This window comes from Ambystoma mexicanum, chromosome 4q (genome assembly GCF_040938575.1).
Source record: "Ambystoma mexicanum isolate Mex_15411 chromosome 4q, UKY_AmexF1_1, whole genome shotgun sequence".
Taxonomy (NCBI): domain Eukaryota; kingdom Metazoa; phylum Chordata; class Amphibia; order Caudata; family Ambystomatidae; genus Ambystoma; species Ambystoma mexicanum.
The window spans coordinates 237,293,506-237,311,227 of NC_090928.1; the positions used below are offsets into that span (position 1 = coordinate 237,293,506).

Sequence of the window (17,722 nt, forward strand, 5' to 3'; positions counted from 1 at the left end):
TTCGCAACTGGAACCAGCTTCTGGATTCCCAGGAAATAATTCAAGTCCCAAAACAATTTCAAGGCTCACTACTCTGGAACTCCCCAGAGGACCTGTTAATTGAGTTTCCTTTTCAACCTCCTCCTCATCAAATAGTCATAAACGACTCTTCAGAGTACAGTTGGGGAGCCCATTGTCCAAGTCTAAAAGCTCATGGTCTTTGGTCCTCTCAGGAAAAGAAAGGCCACATAAATGTCCTGGAACTAGGAGCCATATTTTTCGCTCTGAAATCTTTTCTTCCCTCTCTTCAAGGAAAGACAATATTGGTACAATGTTTTATAGCAACAAGCTGGGGTGTACTCGTTCCCTTCCCCTGTGTCTCCATTGCAGAGAAATCACATTTTGTGTTCCCACCTCTCCCATTAATACACAATGTATTACTCAAATTCAAAATGTCACAGTCTAACAATGATTCTAATAGCCCCGTTCTGGCCTCGCCAGATCTTGTTTCCAGACCTTCTACAGTTAGCAGGGACTTCCCTATTAGATCTTCCATCATCGACAGATCTTTTGACTCAACAGAAAGGGCAGGTCCTTTACCCCCCACCCCCGCTCAATTACTTGAAGGCTTGGTTTCTGAAAAACTAGCCTTCTTCCATTTACATTTGTCAGAACAAAATATAACCATCATGTCAGCTTCATCTAGTTTCCACTGATGTCAAAGTCTACACGTGCAAACACTACTTATCAGCCATTGGTGCTTACCTGAATAGAGAACATAAGTCTTTCTCTTTCCAAAGAAGTCATTAAAGGGCACTTAAGGGCCTTCTACGCTTACATCCCCCTATTCGTGAACCTCCACCTCAGTGGGATCTCGATGTGGTCGTATCAGCCATAATGCAAAAACCATTTGAAACTGTGGCCTCATGTGAATTAGAACTTCTAACCTGGAAAACAGCATTCTTAGTAGCCATATATAGTGTTCCATAAGGACAAAGTTGTCCTACGTACGGTCCGCTCCTATCTACCTAAGGTGGTTTCGGACTTTCATTTAAACCAGGAAATATTTCTTCCCGTCTTTCTTCCTAGACTGCATGCTTCTGCGGCCAAAGAAACATTACATAACCTAAATGTTGTAAGAACTTGATAGTTTTATCTAGACAGGACCATACTGTTTAGAAAAGCAGACCAGCTCTTCCTTACTTATGGGGGTCCTTCTCCAGGCAATAAGGCAGCTAAAGCTTCCTTCGCCAGATGGGTTGTCTCGTGTATCTCCAAGGCTTACGACATGAAAGGGCTTGCAACTCTGCAGAGACTTCGGACTCATTATACTAGCGGCAAGGCAGCATACGTAGCCTTTACCAGGCATGTTCCCATTGTAGACATTTGTAAAGCGGCTATCCGGGCTACCTCGCTTGCTTTTTGCAAGCACTATGCTATGGATACATCTTCTAGAAATGATGCAAAATTCAGCCAAGAGGTGCTCCGCAACTTGTTTGCCTGAATTCTGTACATGCTGTCTCCTTCACCCTTACTTTTTTCTAAGGTGTTTTAGTCTTTAGTCTGGTCCCAACCAGTTGGTAAGGCGGCAGAGCCAGGACGACAGAGAAATGAACAATTCTCTTCATGGTGATTCAGGTTCTCTTAATCCAATCTCTCCCTCATTCACAACACCCACCCAGCCATCACCTACAGTACGCATATACTTAATTCTACCGCCATCGGCTCAACCACAGGAACTGGGTATGCAACATTGGTGACATAGGGGTAAGGTGTGCGCCCGGTTGGACGCACGCGTGACTTCCGCCTTTCCCCATCAGAATTTCTTAGAGTGACAGCTATCATTTGCAGCCAGCATTTCCAGCCCGCTTGCAAATGCAGGCCTTCCCAACCATTTGTGAAGGAGGGAGAGCTTGGACTAAGAGAAGCTGAATCACCATGAAGGTAATTTTTCATATTTATGTAGGACTTGGGCAAACGCTTAGCAATTAAAAAACATTGGTTAGTATCACGCAAAACATACACTACTATTATAAATACATTCGCTTTTAGGGTGCTCTGGCTGCAGATCATTAACACTTTACTTTTGGACACAGATATCACAATCCTAGCAACTGAAGTGTAGCAAAACAAGTGCATAAAGAACAAGATAGGTAAAACGAATTGGAGAACAAATATGCAAGGATAAATGAGTTAGAAACACCATGCAAAGCCTTATAAAAAAGAAGGCACTGCTCTTTAAAAGTTTTTCCACTAGCTAGAAAAAATCGGCCTAGTGCTTTTGAAGTCACAAGTCTGAATACCGTTCTTTCCAGAGAGTTAGGAGGCTTTAAGGGCATCTAAACCTGTTTTGGAAAACCCAACAGACAGATCTAAGTGTTTCAATAGTTGAAGAACAATGAAAGTAAAGTTCTTTGTAGACACGCTCCCAAACCAACGACCTTAGGGGAATTAATTGGAGAACCTTGACCAGAACTCCACTGGTCCACGGTCAGGCAAGTGAGAGGTAGGGCAAGGACGGTATGTCCATTAACCCCTATGGAAATAGGGGGGCAGGGTAAGGATCACTTTGCCAGCTGCTAAAATCGTTGGGCCCTCATACTCTTTTGTCTTGTTCTGTTGAAGGGTGTCTAGGTTTTGTCCTGCTAGTTGGTGGTCACGTACTCCAGCAAGATGTTTCCTAGGACTGAATAGCTTGATGAGCCGGGAACGGTGAAGAAAGAACCACCACGTTGTCGATAATGCAAATGGAGATCAGCGATGGCCACTTCAAAGAAATGGCTTAAGTCGACCCTTGTGGTGGAAATAACGAAGCTGGTCTTGCAATGGCCCTCCTCATGCTGTAGAACTGCTTCTATAGGTAGAGGTCTCTTGTTTCAAAAGTCAAGAGTCTGCACAGTACCAAGACCGAACTCTAGATGGTGATCGATGCAGCAAGGTAGCCCACAAAGTAGCTGGTTGGCCTACAGTATGGTTCCAGGATACCTCTGATGGCTTCCGAAGGGCAGATTCTCAAGCAGGTGTTGAGACTTGTTTTTTCCACCGATCCAGGAGTCAAAGCACAGATGAAGGCTTTCTGGAGATCAGCAAAGGAGCAGTACTTTGTTTGAATAGTTGAAGCAGACAATGCTGGTTGGCTGTACCAATGAGTTCCGGGTCTTCAGCAAGATGCTCCTCTTCGTAGGGGTCTTGGTTCCTACGAGGATCTGATGAATGCCGGCAAACATCCTCTTTTTATTCAGGATTCGAACTGGAGTTGGCCTCATGCCCACTAATGGTACGGATCTGCACACTCAAGTTGGGATGGGCTGTCAATCATGGACAGCCTTCAGGCACCACATCGACCCAGTAACAGACACACGTTGGCACTGATGTGCACTCGGACCAGACAGTCCCAGCCCCTACATATGACCCCAAACACATACTTCTGCTTTACCTGTAAAACTGAAACTTTCCCCAAAGAAGAGCTTACTATCTATGGCAAATCTGGCCCTGAAAGGGCATGAAAAAGGCCAAAATACAATTGGCTAAAGGGCAGTTAAAAATCTCATGCATGACCATTTTAGAGTATATGGTACCCCAAAAGGCATCAAGTGGTAAAATGTGAAAGGGCAGGTGAGAATTAAATGATACTCTGTGGAAAGAAATCTGCTGCCACCATGAATTGGACACATCATGCAAGTAACCACAAAGTTAAAGGGATGCAAAATAACCCTACCAAACCTCTTTGTAAGGTGAAGAGAGTGGTGTAAAGTAAACCAATAATTTCACAGTGGAGAACAGAGTTCTCCTGTGCCCCCAAAACAGATAGACTTAGTAAGGCAAGTGAAGTAAAAAGGCTTCATTTGCCTCCACAAGTCAGGATGGTCCAAAAAACAGCAAAACGTTGGAGGGGGGGGGATAGCTCAAGGGCAACGTGCTTGCCTTGGAAGCAAGACGACACTGAGCACCACAGGTTCGATCCCCTGGTCTGCGCTTAAAAACCTCTGGGTATTAAGCACGTTATAAATAACCTATCATATCCATAGATGTCTTTGGAGGGAAAGCAGCAAAAAGAAAATCTTTCCTAAAAGAAACCCGCCTGGGGAAGTGCCTTCTCTCCTGAGGATTGGGCTGGAAGCATCCTACGGATGATGCCATGTATTCCTTTCCCAGAGGCTGGTTCTGGTCTCCGCCTTTCTGTGTTGTCATGGCCTCCTGTGTCCTTGTGATGCCTGACGCACAGTTGCACATGAAGTCCCTCCAGTCGCTACGGTTCTATGTGATATTTCTAAAAAGACCTATTTATTTTGCCCCGCAAAAAACAGAAATACCACATTCTTTTGGGGGGTGGGGAGGTTCACCCCTCCAACCTTCCTGGCAAGCTGTGCCCCTTCTCTGAGCAATATTTATAAATTGCTTTTTTAGATCTATTTTTTCACTCTGTGCAGTGGCTACTTCAAAATCAGTGGTGTGAGTTCCAGAACAACATGTCAAACCACTTGCAGGTCTTGGCCAGTGTGTCTCGAGGTATTGTGTTTTGGACTCTGCAAAACAACTTTCTAAGAGGGATGTTGCTTCGTCAGCCCAAGCCTCCACTGACTGGGGTCATTGACATTTCCCTGAAGGGCTGGAGTGCCCGCCTGCTAGACCTGGGACTACCTTCCTCCCCTCTATGCTGGGCAAGCTGTGCTGGTCTTTACACCCGCACGATGGCCATGCACTACTTCAATAAACTGTGTAGTGTGGGGTCATCGCCTTTGTGCAGATAAGCAATGAGAATGTGATTCTGAGCTCTGAAGAACATGTCTCCAGTCAGAACTGAGAAAATCATAGCAGACGTTCTGAACAGACAGACTTTACCCTCCCACGAGTGGAAGCTATGCCAGGAAGTTCTGGATGAGAACTTCACCTTCTGGGGGCTTTTCAAGTGGACCTCTTTGCTTCCAGTGTAAACAAAAAATGTGAGGAGTTCTGCTCCAGGGAATTTCCTTCACATTGTCGAATGGAACTTTAAACTCCTCTATTCATTTCCGCCGATCCCAGTAATTCCTTGTTCTCGGGCAGTGAAAGTTCTGGTCCATATTGATTCTAATCACTACAGACTGTACCCGGAGGATGTGGTACCTGGGGCTACTGAAAATCTCCATCTGCCCTCCCTGGTGCCAACTGACGTGGGTAGACCTATTAGGCAAGTGCAGGCTTCTCCATCCAAGCCTCAGCAGCTTGAACTTTCATGCTTGGCTGCTGAAAGGCTAAGTACAATTAATGGGACATCTCGGTTGACTTCCTGGATGTATTCCTTTTTGTTTGGAGATCTGCCAACAAGTGTATCTACGACTGTAGGTAGTACACGTTTTCAGTTTGTTGTCTGGGGAGGGGTCGGGACACTATGATCTGTCCAATTTCCTTTGTACTGGAGTACTTCCTTTTTTGCCCAGTCAGACTTGCAGATTGGTACTGTGAAGGAGTACGAGTCTACCCTTTTTGTCTTTCAAGGGTCCCCTGAGCAACCCCCACTTTCTGCATTTTTTGCAGGGGTTGTGCAACCAGCTTTCCACCACGGTAGTTTCTTGTTCCTGTGTGGGATTGGAACTTAGTTTGGACTTTCCTTAAGGGATCTCCATTTGACACCCTACATTCTTATTCATTGAGACTACTCACCCTTAAGTTTGTTTTTCTGGTAGCCATCAGTTCCGCAAGAGTGACGTTGCCCTTCCTGCTCAAGGTCTTGTCGGATTTACATCTCTGAGAAGATGCATATTCTTGTTTTTTTTTGCATCTGCCTCATCTCTCAAAGACGGAGAAGCAATTCCATCAGCTGGACCTGGTACGGGCACCCAACTACTACGTCTTGGAAGAGAGACCTCAGGAAAGGAGACCCGCAGACACGCGATTCTTTAAGTTAAGCTGTTGCTTGTGCTGGCAGGACACTGGCTAAACAAACCCTGTCAAGATGGATAATCTCAGAATGTTACAATATGGCTAAGAAGGATATGCTTGGGAGCCTTGGGGCATATTGCACTAGTGGCTGCCCCGCAGAAGAGGGTCACCTCTTTGGACATCTCTGAAGCGGCCGCATTGACTTTGCTGCACACGTCCGGGAAAGATAGTCTCTTTGGCCAAACAATCCTCTTAGTTTTCTAGTGTAGGTAGTATTTCTTATCCGCTCTCCTCTCTCTGCCAGATGTATGTACTTCTTTGTGAGTCTAACAAAAAGGAAGAATCTGGGAGTAATGAATCCATTAGAAGAACAAAATAGTTACATCTCAATAATGTTCTTTCGAGTGGATTGTGTCCTCCAACGTATTCCTCATCTTAGATGTATTCCATCCAGCTTTGCTGCTCTTCGGATATTTTTTCGGTAGAGGGCGCCGTGCGTTGATGTCGTCAAGTCGATGGTCCCTCGAAGGCCTCCGTCGAGGGTGACGTCATCGGGTGTATAAGTAGCACGCGCGGCGCCCGTTGGCCTCCGTTCCGTTTTTCCGCAGTACGTTGCTTCGGACATTCGGCGCGCCTCGAGTTCTGTCAAGAAATATAATATAACGAGAAGTAATTATGTCCTCGTCATTGACGCCGCCCACGACCCCGAGATCGGTTTTTAAGAAATTCAACTCGTGCGGCTCAAAAATGTTGATCACGGACCCGCACCGCAAGTGTTTGTGGTGTCTCGGGGAAGGCCACGACATGGAGGCCTGTTCGAAGTGTCAGGCGATGACGGGTAAGGCCTTGCGAGAAAGGAGAGGAAAGCTACAGGTAGGTCGGATGGATCGAAAAGCCTCTAGCATCGAGTCGAGACCCCATGGGGAAAAATCTCCTCGACGCGAAAGGCATCGATCTAGGTTCCGAAGCGATTCTCATCGCTCGTCGTCTTTGTCGAAAAAGTCGAAGAAACGACGCCATAGGTCTCCCTCCACCTTGTCGTCAGACGAGTCTCCGAAAATGAAATGCCCCGCAAAACATTTGTCTACCGAAGAGTGGGAAGCATTCAGGGTCAAAATGATGGAGGTGTTTGAGAAGGCGAAGCTTCGGTCCGTGCCTTCTTCGGAAGCCGGCCGGGAGCCTCATCGCTCCGACACTCGCGCGCCCTCGAGCCCGGGTGATCGTAAAAGGAAGGCTAGGGAACCTTCCAGGATGCTGAGCGATAAACACTCGAGTCGAGTCCACCGCTCAAGGTCACCGATGCCGTCCGAGACCTATCACACCTCAAAGGGGAAACCGTCGAAGGCCACCTCGAAGCAGACCCTGTCGACGACCACTATGTCATCGACGCCGTTGACGCCTTTATCGACGTCGACGCCAAAGGCTCCAACTAAGCCAGGGCAGCCAGAAAAAGAGAAGGAAAAAGTTTAAAAAAACATGTAATTCCTTCAGAGCCTGGTACTACACCTCTTCCTCCTCCTCTCTCAGAGAAGGTTTTCAAGCCTCTCCCTAGGAAGGAGTTTTTCAAATCCTTGACCTCAATTTTTGAGGAACAGGAGAGATCCGAGGAGGAAAATGTACCTTTTGGATTGGAGTGGGCCACATGCCAGACTGGAGGTCGCAGCCAGTGTATATATATGTAACCACTGAACCCCATGATCTCAGTTCTGCCCTTTTTGCCCACAGAACTCAGCAGCTGTGAGATCTGAGAACAGATAAGATGTACAAGCTAGACGCCAAAAGGTGGAGGGAGACCTATGGCGTCGTTTCTTCGACTTTTTCGACGAAGACGACGAGCGATGAGAATCGCTTCGGGACCAAGATCGATGCCTTTCGCGTCGAGGAGATTTTTCCCCATGGGGTCTCGACTCGACGCTAGAGGCTTTTCGATCCATCCGACCTACCTGTAGCTTTCCTCTCCTTTCTCGCAAGGCCTTCCCCGTCATCGCCTGACACTTCGAACAGGCCTCCATGTCGTGGCCTTCCTCAAGACACCACAAACACTTGCGGTGCAGGTCCGTGATCAACATTTTTGAGCCGCACGACTTGCATTTCTTAAAAAACGATCTCGGGGTCGTGGTCGGCGTCGATGACGAGGACATAATTACTTCTCGTTATATTATATTTCTTGACAGAACTCGAGGCGCGCCGAATGTCCGACGCAACATACTGCGGAAAAACGGAACTGAGGCAAACGGGCGCCGCGCGTGCTACTTATACACCATACACTCGATGACATCACCCTCGACGGAGGCCTTCGAGGGACCATCGACTCGACGACATCGATGCATGGCGCTCTCTGCCGAAAAAATTTCCGAAGAGCAGCAAAGCTGGATGGAATACATCTAAGATGAGGAATACGTTGGAGGAACATCCAATCAAAAGAATGTTACCAGTTTGTAAGTAACTTGTTCTTCTGATTGATTAGTCCTCCTGCCACCGATTCCTCAACGTCCTCTCAACCTGCCCCTTTTGGCGTCTAGCTTGTACATCTTATCTATTCTCAGATCTCACAGCTGCTGAGTTCTGTGGGCAAAAAGGGCAGAACTGAGATCATGGGGTTCAGTGGTTACATATATATACACTGGCTGCGACCTCCAGTCTGGCATGTGGCCCACATTGGTGTTGGGTAGATTGCGCAGTGCCCCAGAGGTGAAAAGGTTTCAGAAAACAGATATGCTGTTGATAGAATATCAAAGATGAGGAATTTGTGGGAGGTCTGACTAATCCTTCAGAAAACATTACCAAAAACATTACCAAGAGGCAATTCATTAATTTTCTTTATTACCTATTCATATTTTTCTGTTGCAAGTGTGCTATTGTGAAAGTAAAGTTATTGAAACATTACTGCTCTGTATAACAATAGAACATAACTGCTGTATTTAGTGCTATGCACTTATATTTTTGACCAGCATATTGCTTCTTTTTCTTTATTAGATGATGCTGTAAACTGGTATTCTAGCAGCGAAGAAGAAGAGGGAAGCAGTGTCAAATCAATTTTAAAAACCCTTAAACAAACGGAGATGATCAGGAAACAGCAACAGCATTCTGTAGACCCGGTGCTTCTTACCCCAGCTGATCCAAGACTTGCTAAAGAGAGAAATGTTGTAAGTCAAGTTGTTGACCCCCGTGGTGTAAAGTCCCCTGTAAGAACTACTGTAGAAAAAACTACAAACAATGTCTGCTCTGACCCCCGTGTTGCACGGGACCCCAGAAAGTTAAAGCATACAGAAGGAATTCATGCTGTCTCCTCGACTAGTGGAGTTTTTGACAAGCATCAACTTCGCGCTGGATCTAAAGGCAAACGAAAAGAATTTGAAGATGATGAAGAGGACACAGAAAGGGAATTAAGAGAGAAAGCTGTTCCAATACCATTAGAACCTTTACCTGGCATAACGTTAAGGGATCCAAGATCCAAGCTGAGACAGTTCAGCCACATTAAAAAGGACATTATCTTGACCAAACCTAACTTTGCTAAAGTTATTGTTTGGGCTCCTGAAGACCTCCTCCCAATTCCCTTGCCTAAACCAGATCCGGTGTCTTCAATAAATCTTCCATTACCTCCACTCATAGCAGACCAGACACTTAACAAATCAAGGAATTTAGTAAGCAGTGCTTTACCAACGGCTATGCCAGTCGATCCTCGATTAGTCATAAAAGCAAAGAATGTCACTCTGAATAGTAGAGTTTCCCAAGCAGATCAATCTTCAGAATCTCGCACGCCCATTAACAAACTAACAGACCCTCGTTTGAAAAAACATGTAGATCCTAGGCTCCATAGGCTTGCCAGCAGTGATGCATATCATAGCATTTTAAAGGATTCACTCCCTCCAAAATTGCTTCCACGCATAGTTCGATCTGGAACTGCTCCTTCACTGTCCTCTGGAACATTAGCAGACAAATCTGATCACGATGCTTTACCCCCATATGCACCCAAGCTGTCCTCAGCAGGTGTAGGAACGGGATCCCCAAACTCAATACTTCGAAGTATAAGTCTATACGACCCTAGAGATCTGAGTTCATCATCATTAGAGTCCCCCGAGGTTAGTTTTGTTGAGACTGAGGAGAATCAGAAGAAATCTGGCATTTTAAAAAATACAGGTAAAGATGAAACCGATAAATTGGAAGCATCACTTCAGCCTAATTCAACAGCGGAAGCGTCATTGCATTCAAAAACTCCATCAGATCTTGAGAAGGCTCAAGAAATGTCAGTGGATCCTGATGCAGATAAACTGAATAATTCAAGCAACTGTCAGCCAGAACCTGACCCGGCACACTCCACAACTGCCCCAGCTGTACACAATCTTCCGATGCAAGCTCTAACAGGACTAATCAGGCCACAATACAGTGACTCAAGGCAAGTAAAACAGTCTGGCCAAGCAAACCAAGTGCAAGATTTGCAAGGTGAACCTAATGTAGACTCTGATGATAAACCACTAAAAGACGTTTTCAAGACTTTTGACCCAACTGCTTCACCCTTTTGCACCTAAAAGGAAAATACAAAAATTGTTCAGTTAATATTACTGTTTCTTGTTACCTTAAGTGGTTTACCTCTTATTTATTTTTAAATTATAAGTGACACACATTTCAGCTGCTAATAATCTCAGAATCACATGCAGAGGCATATACTATCGTTTGCAAAGCTGTGGTGTTTTCTATATATTATTTTTTGAAAATAAGAGATTACTAATATCGGCTATATTGTAACATATATATGTATCATGTAGTATATAAATAAGGCACTTTCAATGTAAATAGGATATGATGAAATGAACTCTTAAGATGTATAAAACTGGCGTGTGCTGTCTTCATAAATATAACTCGGATACATAGATTGTCGCTTTTGTAAGGTTGTATATACATTCAAGCAATATTGTATAAAACATATTGAAAATTATGTTGAAATGTAAAGATCTAAATAAGCAAGCCAAACCCAACCTGGAACAAGAAATATACCTAATCAGTATTCATACACAGTGAATTGGGAAACTACATACCTATATGAACACACTCTATCAAACATTCTTGTACATACATACAAGAGAACACTAATGTAACGTCTGCCAGAATCTCAGTCATTCATAGGCTTTAGCATAATCTCAATTGGTCATGGGTATTTCAGAATTGTGCTTGAAAAGTACACTAAAAAATAAACTTAAATGATCTAATCTTTTTTAGATGCATTTTTCATAGCTGTTAACCCTTCGCTCAGGCATTTTTGTCTCTCCCAGCGTGTTTATTGTGTAGCTTGGTTATCGTTTCTGATGAGGTTTTCTTTTAATACTGTTTGGCCTGATTTTTTTTCCTAATCCTTCAGACTCCTGTCAAACGGTGGTAGCTCGGGGTGACACTTTTGAAAAATAATTTAATGTGTTTGCTAATTGTCGGAAGACCACAGTTCCCGTGGGTACATCAGTATGCGCTGTCCGGTGGACCCTTAGTTGGCGAGGAGGAATTCAACAGTACCCCATAGTTTTAAGTATATCTATTCTGACAGGGCATATCTGGGTTTCTCTGCTGAGGCTGTCTTTGGCAGTCGTATGTTAAGAAGCAATGACTCCACATCAACCATATTTGCAGGGATGACCATCCTCTATGACATGTTCTGTTGAGTGCCTTTCTGATAGCCTTGTAGGGTTCTTCATTGAACATGGGGTCACAAACTTTGCACCCCGATCCTCAGCATTTTGAGGTTTCTTCTGACTTCACCTTTCTGCAGTTTGTGTTTTCCTTGACTTTGGTGCATCTTCTATGCTGCAAAACCTTCCATGCCCTTAGGTTTCAGAGTATCCATGAAGCATCAGATCATGTGAAAGGTGTCAAGAGCCACACATTCTGAAGAACCTCAAGAGGTGTTCAGGAGTAAAGTAACACAATCAGTGACTCCACTCGCCCTTACCCACCTTTGTACCTGGTAGCCTGCATTACATCAGTCTTCCTCCCTCTGCGGCAAAGGCTGATTATTTTTCAATCTTGTAAGTCATTACACCTGATGTCATACTGTTCGTTGTCAAGTTAATGCCAAGAAATTAGAGGAATCTCTATTTTGGAGGTAGTTGGTCAACACTGAGAATGAAAATAATTCTTCCAATAATGGTGAAAGCATCCTTTTACGAGGCACACTAGAGAGGCAAAGAGCATACTTTTGTACATTGTTCTTAAGTGTAAGCATTCCATTAAGTGTGGCCTTGGTGCAGAAATTATTTCATTCTTTTGCTCCTGAGGTACTGGAGCGTACTATGACTGTCTTCAATGGCATACAATAGACCTTGTTTTCTCAATATTGAGAATACGTTTTAAGCCTCAGTGGCATAGATATTTTAACGTGGTGTAATGTTTGATTTATATTCTGTTTTCTGGTTGATTATGATACTTACTAGCTAGCATGAGACACGTAAAGTTTAAAAAGTCTTTATTTCAAAATCAGTAGTCTCCGGTCTGTTGATCAGGGACTTGTCGGATGTGCCCATTAAGAATGTGACCCGTGCAGTGAAGTGTAAAAGCAAATCTTCCAACCACATATCTGTTCTCACCTTGTCTTTGCTCTACATCTTCTTTAAGAAATGTTTCCTTTTGGGATTCGCCTCTTGCCAAATGTCCTTGTTTTGTGGAGTACATACAAAGAAGCAGGTGGTTCTCGAGTTCAAGCCTTTTAGTATCAGTCGTCTTCTTGTCAGCTATGTCCAAGCATCAACAGTAAATAAAAGCTTCAGTAAGTGGGTGTAAAAGAAGAGGCAGTTATAGCATCTCCTTTGGACTATGCCGATGTCCAAACTGCCGTCTTGATTGCAGTGTTTCATTTCGAGCAGATTTTCAGCATCTAAGTGGTTGGAAATTTGGAAAGTATGAGTGATCCATGGGTACAGGCAAGGGATTAAACAGTATTTCTTTTTTGACAATGTATTTGAGCATTCTTTTGTGATACACACCTTCTAATACATGACCTTAGATCACAGGGACATAACTGATTTTCCATCTTTGTTTTTGTCAAGTCTTTATCCATGCCAGACTCCATACAACTTACATTTTAAAGGTGCTCCCCAGTACACAAATTAAATGATTTCTTACGCTATATTCTCTTCTGAATGGTATAAAACGTGACCATGTCAAATTGTGAAACTACATTACAGTTTCCTGAGAAGTATTCATAAAGTCCATACATTGGACATCTTTCACCAAAGTCTGATGGCCTTAGCTTTGATGTCTCTGCACACAGTCTTTCTCCTGCAAGTATGAGTTTGCTTCAGACTCAACATAAGGAGGTCTTCTGCAATGCCCAGCAAAAAGCCTATTCATATGTAATCTTTGATTAAGTACACCAAAAGAGTTTTCCTAAATTTCTGTGTTGGGAGTTGAATGGGTTTAGGAAATGCATGCTTTATTAGTGTAAATAGGAGGTTTGATTAGCATGTCTTTCAATCCTAAACCACATTTAAAACAACTTACATTTCCCAGTTTTCTTTTATTCAGTCACCTATGAACAGAAAGCAACATGCAATTGCTAAAAAAGTGCTTCAAGATGCTGAAGTCACTTGTCTTAAATGGATAAGAAACACACCTGTGTTCCTTGGCCGCTCTACTTAAATGGTCAACAATTGTATCGACTTCCTTGGCCGCTCTACTTAAATGGTCAACAATTGTATCGACTCAGGGCAACTTTGAACACTTCACCATTCATTCCTAAAGATGGTGATATTTAAATTACAGGTGCCAATACAGCCATGCTACACTTCATCAAGAAGCAAGGCTGCTCAAGGTAGAGATAATTTGAGTAGGACTTTAGATGTTCCCACCAATAAGATATCTTCCAAGATTTTAAAATGGGAAAATGGACTGTTAAAGCAGCATCCTGCCAAAAGAATATGCACAGACCCACATTTGTTAGTGCTTAAAATGTTTGGCATACCGCCAGAATAAAACGGTTTGAAGTGTGAAACTCGATTAGTAATAGCTTTGATTCCCTAGTTCCGCTACCTTTACATCCAGTTTACAAGATACTTTTAAAAAACTGCACGAAAATACCATTTTGCGTGTTTTAACCTATTACTCTGTGGATGGCGCCTACTCTATGGATGGCGCCTAGATATATAAGCATCTATGCAATGAATCGGGTATCACCTTACACGATGCACAACTTGATGGATTAGCTTCTGAAATTTTATTTTTTTAGGTTTTTCGGAAACTCCCTTGAATGCATACAGGTTGTGAAATAAACCAGAGGATTCCGTAACATATTTTCTCAGGCATTCAAGTCCCCTTTCTGCCTTTGAAGTCTTTTATTGGGTTGTGAAAAAAATATTTGCAACATCTTTCTTTGAAAGCTAAGGTCTGCAGTTATGTTTACTGACAATCAGACATTCAGCTGTTATAGTCTCTGAGAGGAATTCAATTCAAGCTTCTTTCTTTATCGTTCCAATGGCCTAGCTATTCTAGGAGGTATGCCTCAGTGAATTATAACCTGGTTGTCGTCATTAAGATCATCTGATTTTACTGGAGCTGTTCAAAAGGTTTTAGCAGATTCTGCGTTCCTGTATTTGAACCTCATATTCTTTTAACTGTTTAAGTAGTTTTCCGTGCACTTATTGATTTGCTTTTTACATTTTCTGTAGTGTAGGTTGTCATTGTAAATGCGCCATTCATTTTTTCCAATGAGAAAAAAAAGTAATTTTACATGTATTATGATTGTTTTCCTTCCATTTTTATTTTCCCTTTCACTTCTTCAGTCTTCTCAATATGGTGTTTCTACATGGTCATAGTGGATGCTATACTTGGTTATGCTTTCATGGCATTTGTCTCACTTGGTCCCCTCCACATCAAAATAGATACATTTCGACCAGTTGTCAATTTTTGTGTGGTTTGGTTCTGCTCTGATCGGAATTACAATGGCATTCCAACAAACCTTGTCATGATTTTAAAGAAAATGTACTCTCTAGCATACCATTGTATTGTTGTATTCTTGTTTTGTGCTTTTCATACCCAAGTCGTCATTCTGATATGTAAGGCATATAACATACCCTTGAGCTTTACAGTTATTCTGAGTAGCTGGGCCTACACTTTTATGCAATGTTGTTCAGAACCTTTGCCAAAACCAGCGACATATGTCTCTTGTCAGAACCAGTAATAGATCTATGGATTTGAGGGTAGAAATTACTACGGTTATTTCTGATTTGTCAGTAATCAGTCCTTTTACTATTTTTATGTTCTCAGACTTCTGCAGATGAATTGGATACAAGCCTTCTTATGAAGGTTATTGAAGTATTTCATAGATATAATCAAAGAATGATCTATGTTGGAACAATTGTTTAAGCACAGAGCATTACATGACCAACTGCTATGTTAGCAGTCTATTTCAGGATGAATCCTCATCTGTTCATTGTGATCTGGGAAATTAAATTATTTTACCAGACAACTTAGAACTCAATCTTTAACTTTCAAGCTACCACAGAATTGTTTTTAGAGAATATTCTCATGAATGCAATTTGAAATCGCCTCAAATCTTCTCCGGAGATCAGTGTCTCGGGAAAATATTCCCACTTAAGGAAATATTGGTTTTTAAAAAAAAAGTGCTCCTAGGTTAAGTTTTCAATTGCCATCCTCTCAATTCTATTTGGGCTACTGGTTCCCTTCCTCTTATATCACCCTTCTCCTTAATAAGTTTGTTGATACCCTTGCTAATTTATTCAAAATGATATACCATGAAGAAGGGAAAGTTACTTACCTGTAACTGTTGTCCTCTTTCATGAGCTTCTTAAATATGTTCATACCATACTACCACTGCACAACCACTTTTCATAGAAAACTGAATTGTTTTAATTTTTAATCTCAAATTGTAACTGAAACTGCTTAATTGAGTGTGCCCTGCAGTCAAACTCAAATCTTATAGGAGCAGACGTTCTGTTTAGTCCATAGAACCACAGCTGTTACAAAGTGCATTGAATCCTTTGAGAGAGCCTGTTGGACATCAATATGCCCAAATAAGTGGTCTTGTTTGCCAAAAGGTGTTTATATACATGTTGCTTTGGGAGGTGGGGAGAGGCAGTAAGCCGCTAGGTTAAATCTTTTAAGAAAAGTTTAACACAAACATTAAGTAAAATAGGTTTATAGTATATTTTCCAAAGTGGTTATCTGGAATTCCCCACACTGCAAAGCTTTTTCTAAAGACTGAGAACATGATCCTATTTATGAAGACCTATGCTTGCAGGTAAGTACCAGTTAAGGGTCTTTCCTCAACATAAGAGGCAGAGATGCAAATGAGCTGTTCAGTTACTTCCTTAAAAGAGCATGAAAACATTACAGTCCACTGATGCATGTATTGCTTGTGCCATATTGTTCTGCTAGGTAAAAATTGTAATGTCAGATTTATTGGAGTTATTCACCATAACAATGTGTTGAGGATACATTTGTCCCAAATGTGTGTTTGTATATCAATCACACACACACCCAAGACATATTAGTGTGTACACACATTTTGAATTCCTTTAGGATGCAATTCATGGGAGGCTTGACTTTTTTAGAAATGTAATCAATTCAATATGTATTCCGTGTGTAAAATATATGTATATCATATGGTATTGCTACCGACACAAACTGTTTTTGAAATCCTCTTTTAAAGCTATTTTATTCTATGTTGTATATTGAAAAAAAGGTGACGTGCATAAGGGATCATTTAACATTTTCAGCGTTGGAGAGACAATTAAAAATCTTCTGCACAGGCAGGGGATAACCTGTTTCATGAGCAATGTACACTTAAGCCCTACAAAATTATGAATAGTACTACGTTGATGTTTTGGTTAAAGTAAAAACTGTCTGTTTTCCTCGTCATTTAATTTAAAGATCAATGTATGTATAAAGTTTCTGTTTTTGTAACAATGCAGTGCAATGTTTACAGCTATGGTATTATTTCCGATGTATGCGTTTATGAATGTTTGTGGAATCCTCGAGAGAAATGTATGAAGGTATGCTCTTTGTACTTTGTATGAAAATGTTGAATGATCCCCGAACAAGAATATTGTTAAAATGCAAAGCACCTGAGAAATCTATTTCTGCAAATGTTTTTATTTAAAGTTTCGATTTAAAGGATCGGAACTTGTGCCGTAGCATATATTGTGTTTATATATTGCAGCGTGTTTTGTATTTAGATGCTTTGTATATGCATTCTTTTGTATTTATTCATCTGCAAACTCCTAGTTGTCTTTTATGGATTTTTAACAAAACATTAAAAAATACAGTCAGTGACCTAGTCAAGAAAATTACCTTTTCCAGGTGTGTTATACTTAATTTGGTAATGTTGTTGTTCTAGGGGTGTGTTCAGTTACAAGGGCTGTGTGCAACAACAATGCAAGTTTACTTGCAGTAAAATATCTTCACATTTCTCTCTCCTCATTACCATGTGAATAAAATAGACGGCATATTAATGTTTTACTTTCTCAGCACTTTCATGCGGACATGGGAAAACCATGACCAGACAACAAATAGTGTTCACGAAATAAGGGCCTCATTCGATTTCACATACAAAGTGCATCTTAATAAGGAATTTTTTGTTATGGTAAGAAAATAACAAACTAAGAGCAGCCTCAGAAATACTTCACCCCAGCCACCCTTTTCTATAAGACCTGGACAAGTCTCTGGTCAGGATGCCTTGAATAAGAAAATATAATGTCTCCAAGGTTCCCTTTCCTGGGAGTGCTGTACCTGGGCATTCAGTGTTTTACAACATTTACTGGGGCGGTGTTGCTGGCTTGCTTTCTGGTAGTAAGGTTTATGGGCTGTAGGTATCACTTTTTCTGGTTCTGGTGTGGCAGGCGTGGGTTTTCAAAGATTCAAGTCAGTTTATAGGTTGCTC

At 42.1% G+C, this 17,722-nt stretch overlaps 1 protein-coding gene across 3 annotated transcripts in view; it reads left to right on the top strand.

Annotated features, from left to right (window-relative positions):
- ZC3H6 (zinc finger CCCH-type containing 6) overlaps positions 1-17,129 on the top strand; it is a 1,150,225-nt gene extending 1,133,096 nt beyond the window's left edge. For all 3 annotated transcript variants that reach the window (XM_069607788.1, XM_069607786.1, XM_069607787.1), the window contains one exon: positions 8,818-17,129. In XM_069607788.1, the coding sequence (XP_069463889.1) occupies positions 8,818-10,370 (1,553 nt within the window). In that variant the 3' untranslated portion in view covers positions 10,371-17,129. The remainder of the gene's footprint in view (positions 1-8,817) is intronic.
- The last annotated feature ends 593 nt before the right edge of the window (positions 17,130-17,722 follow it).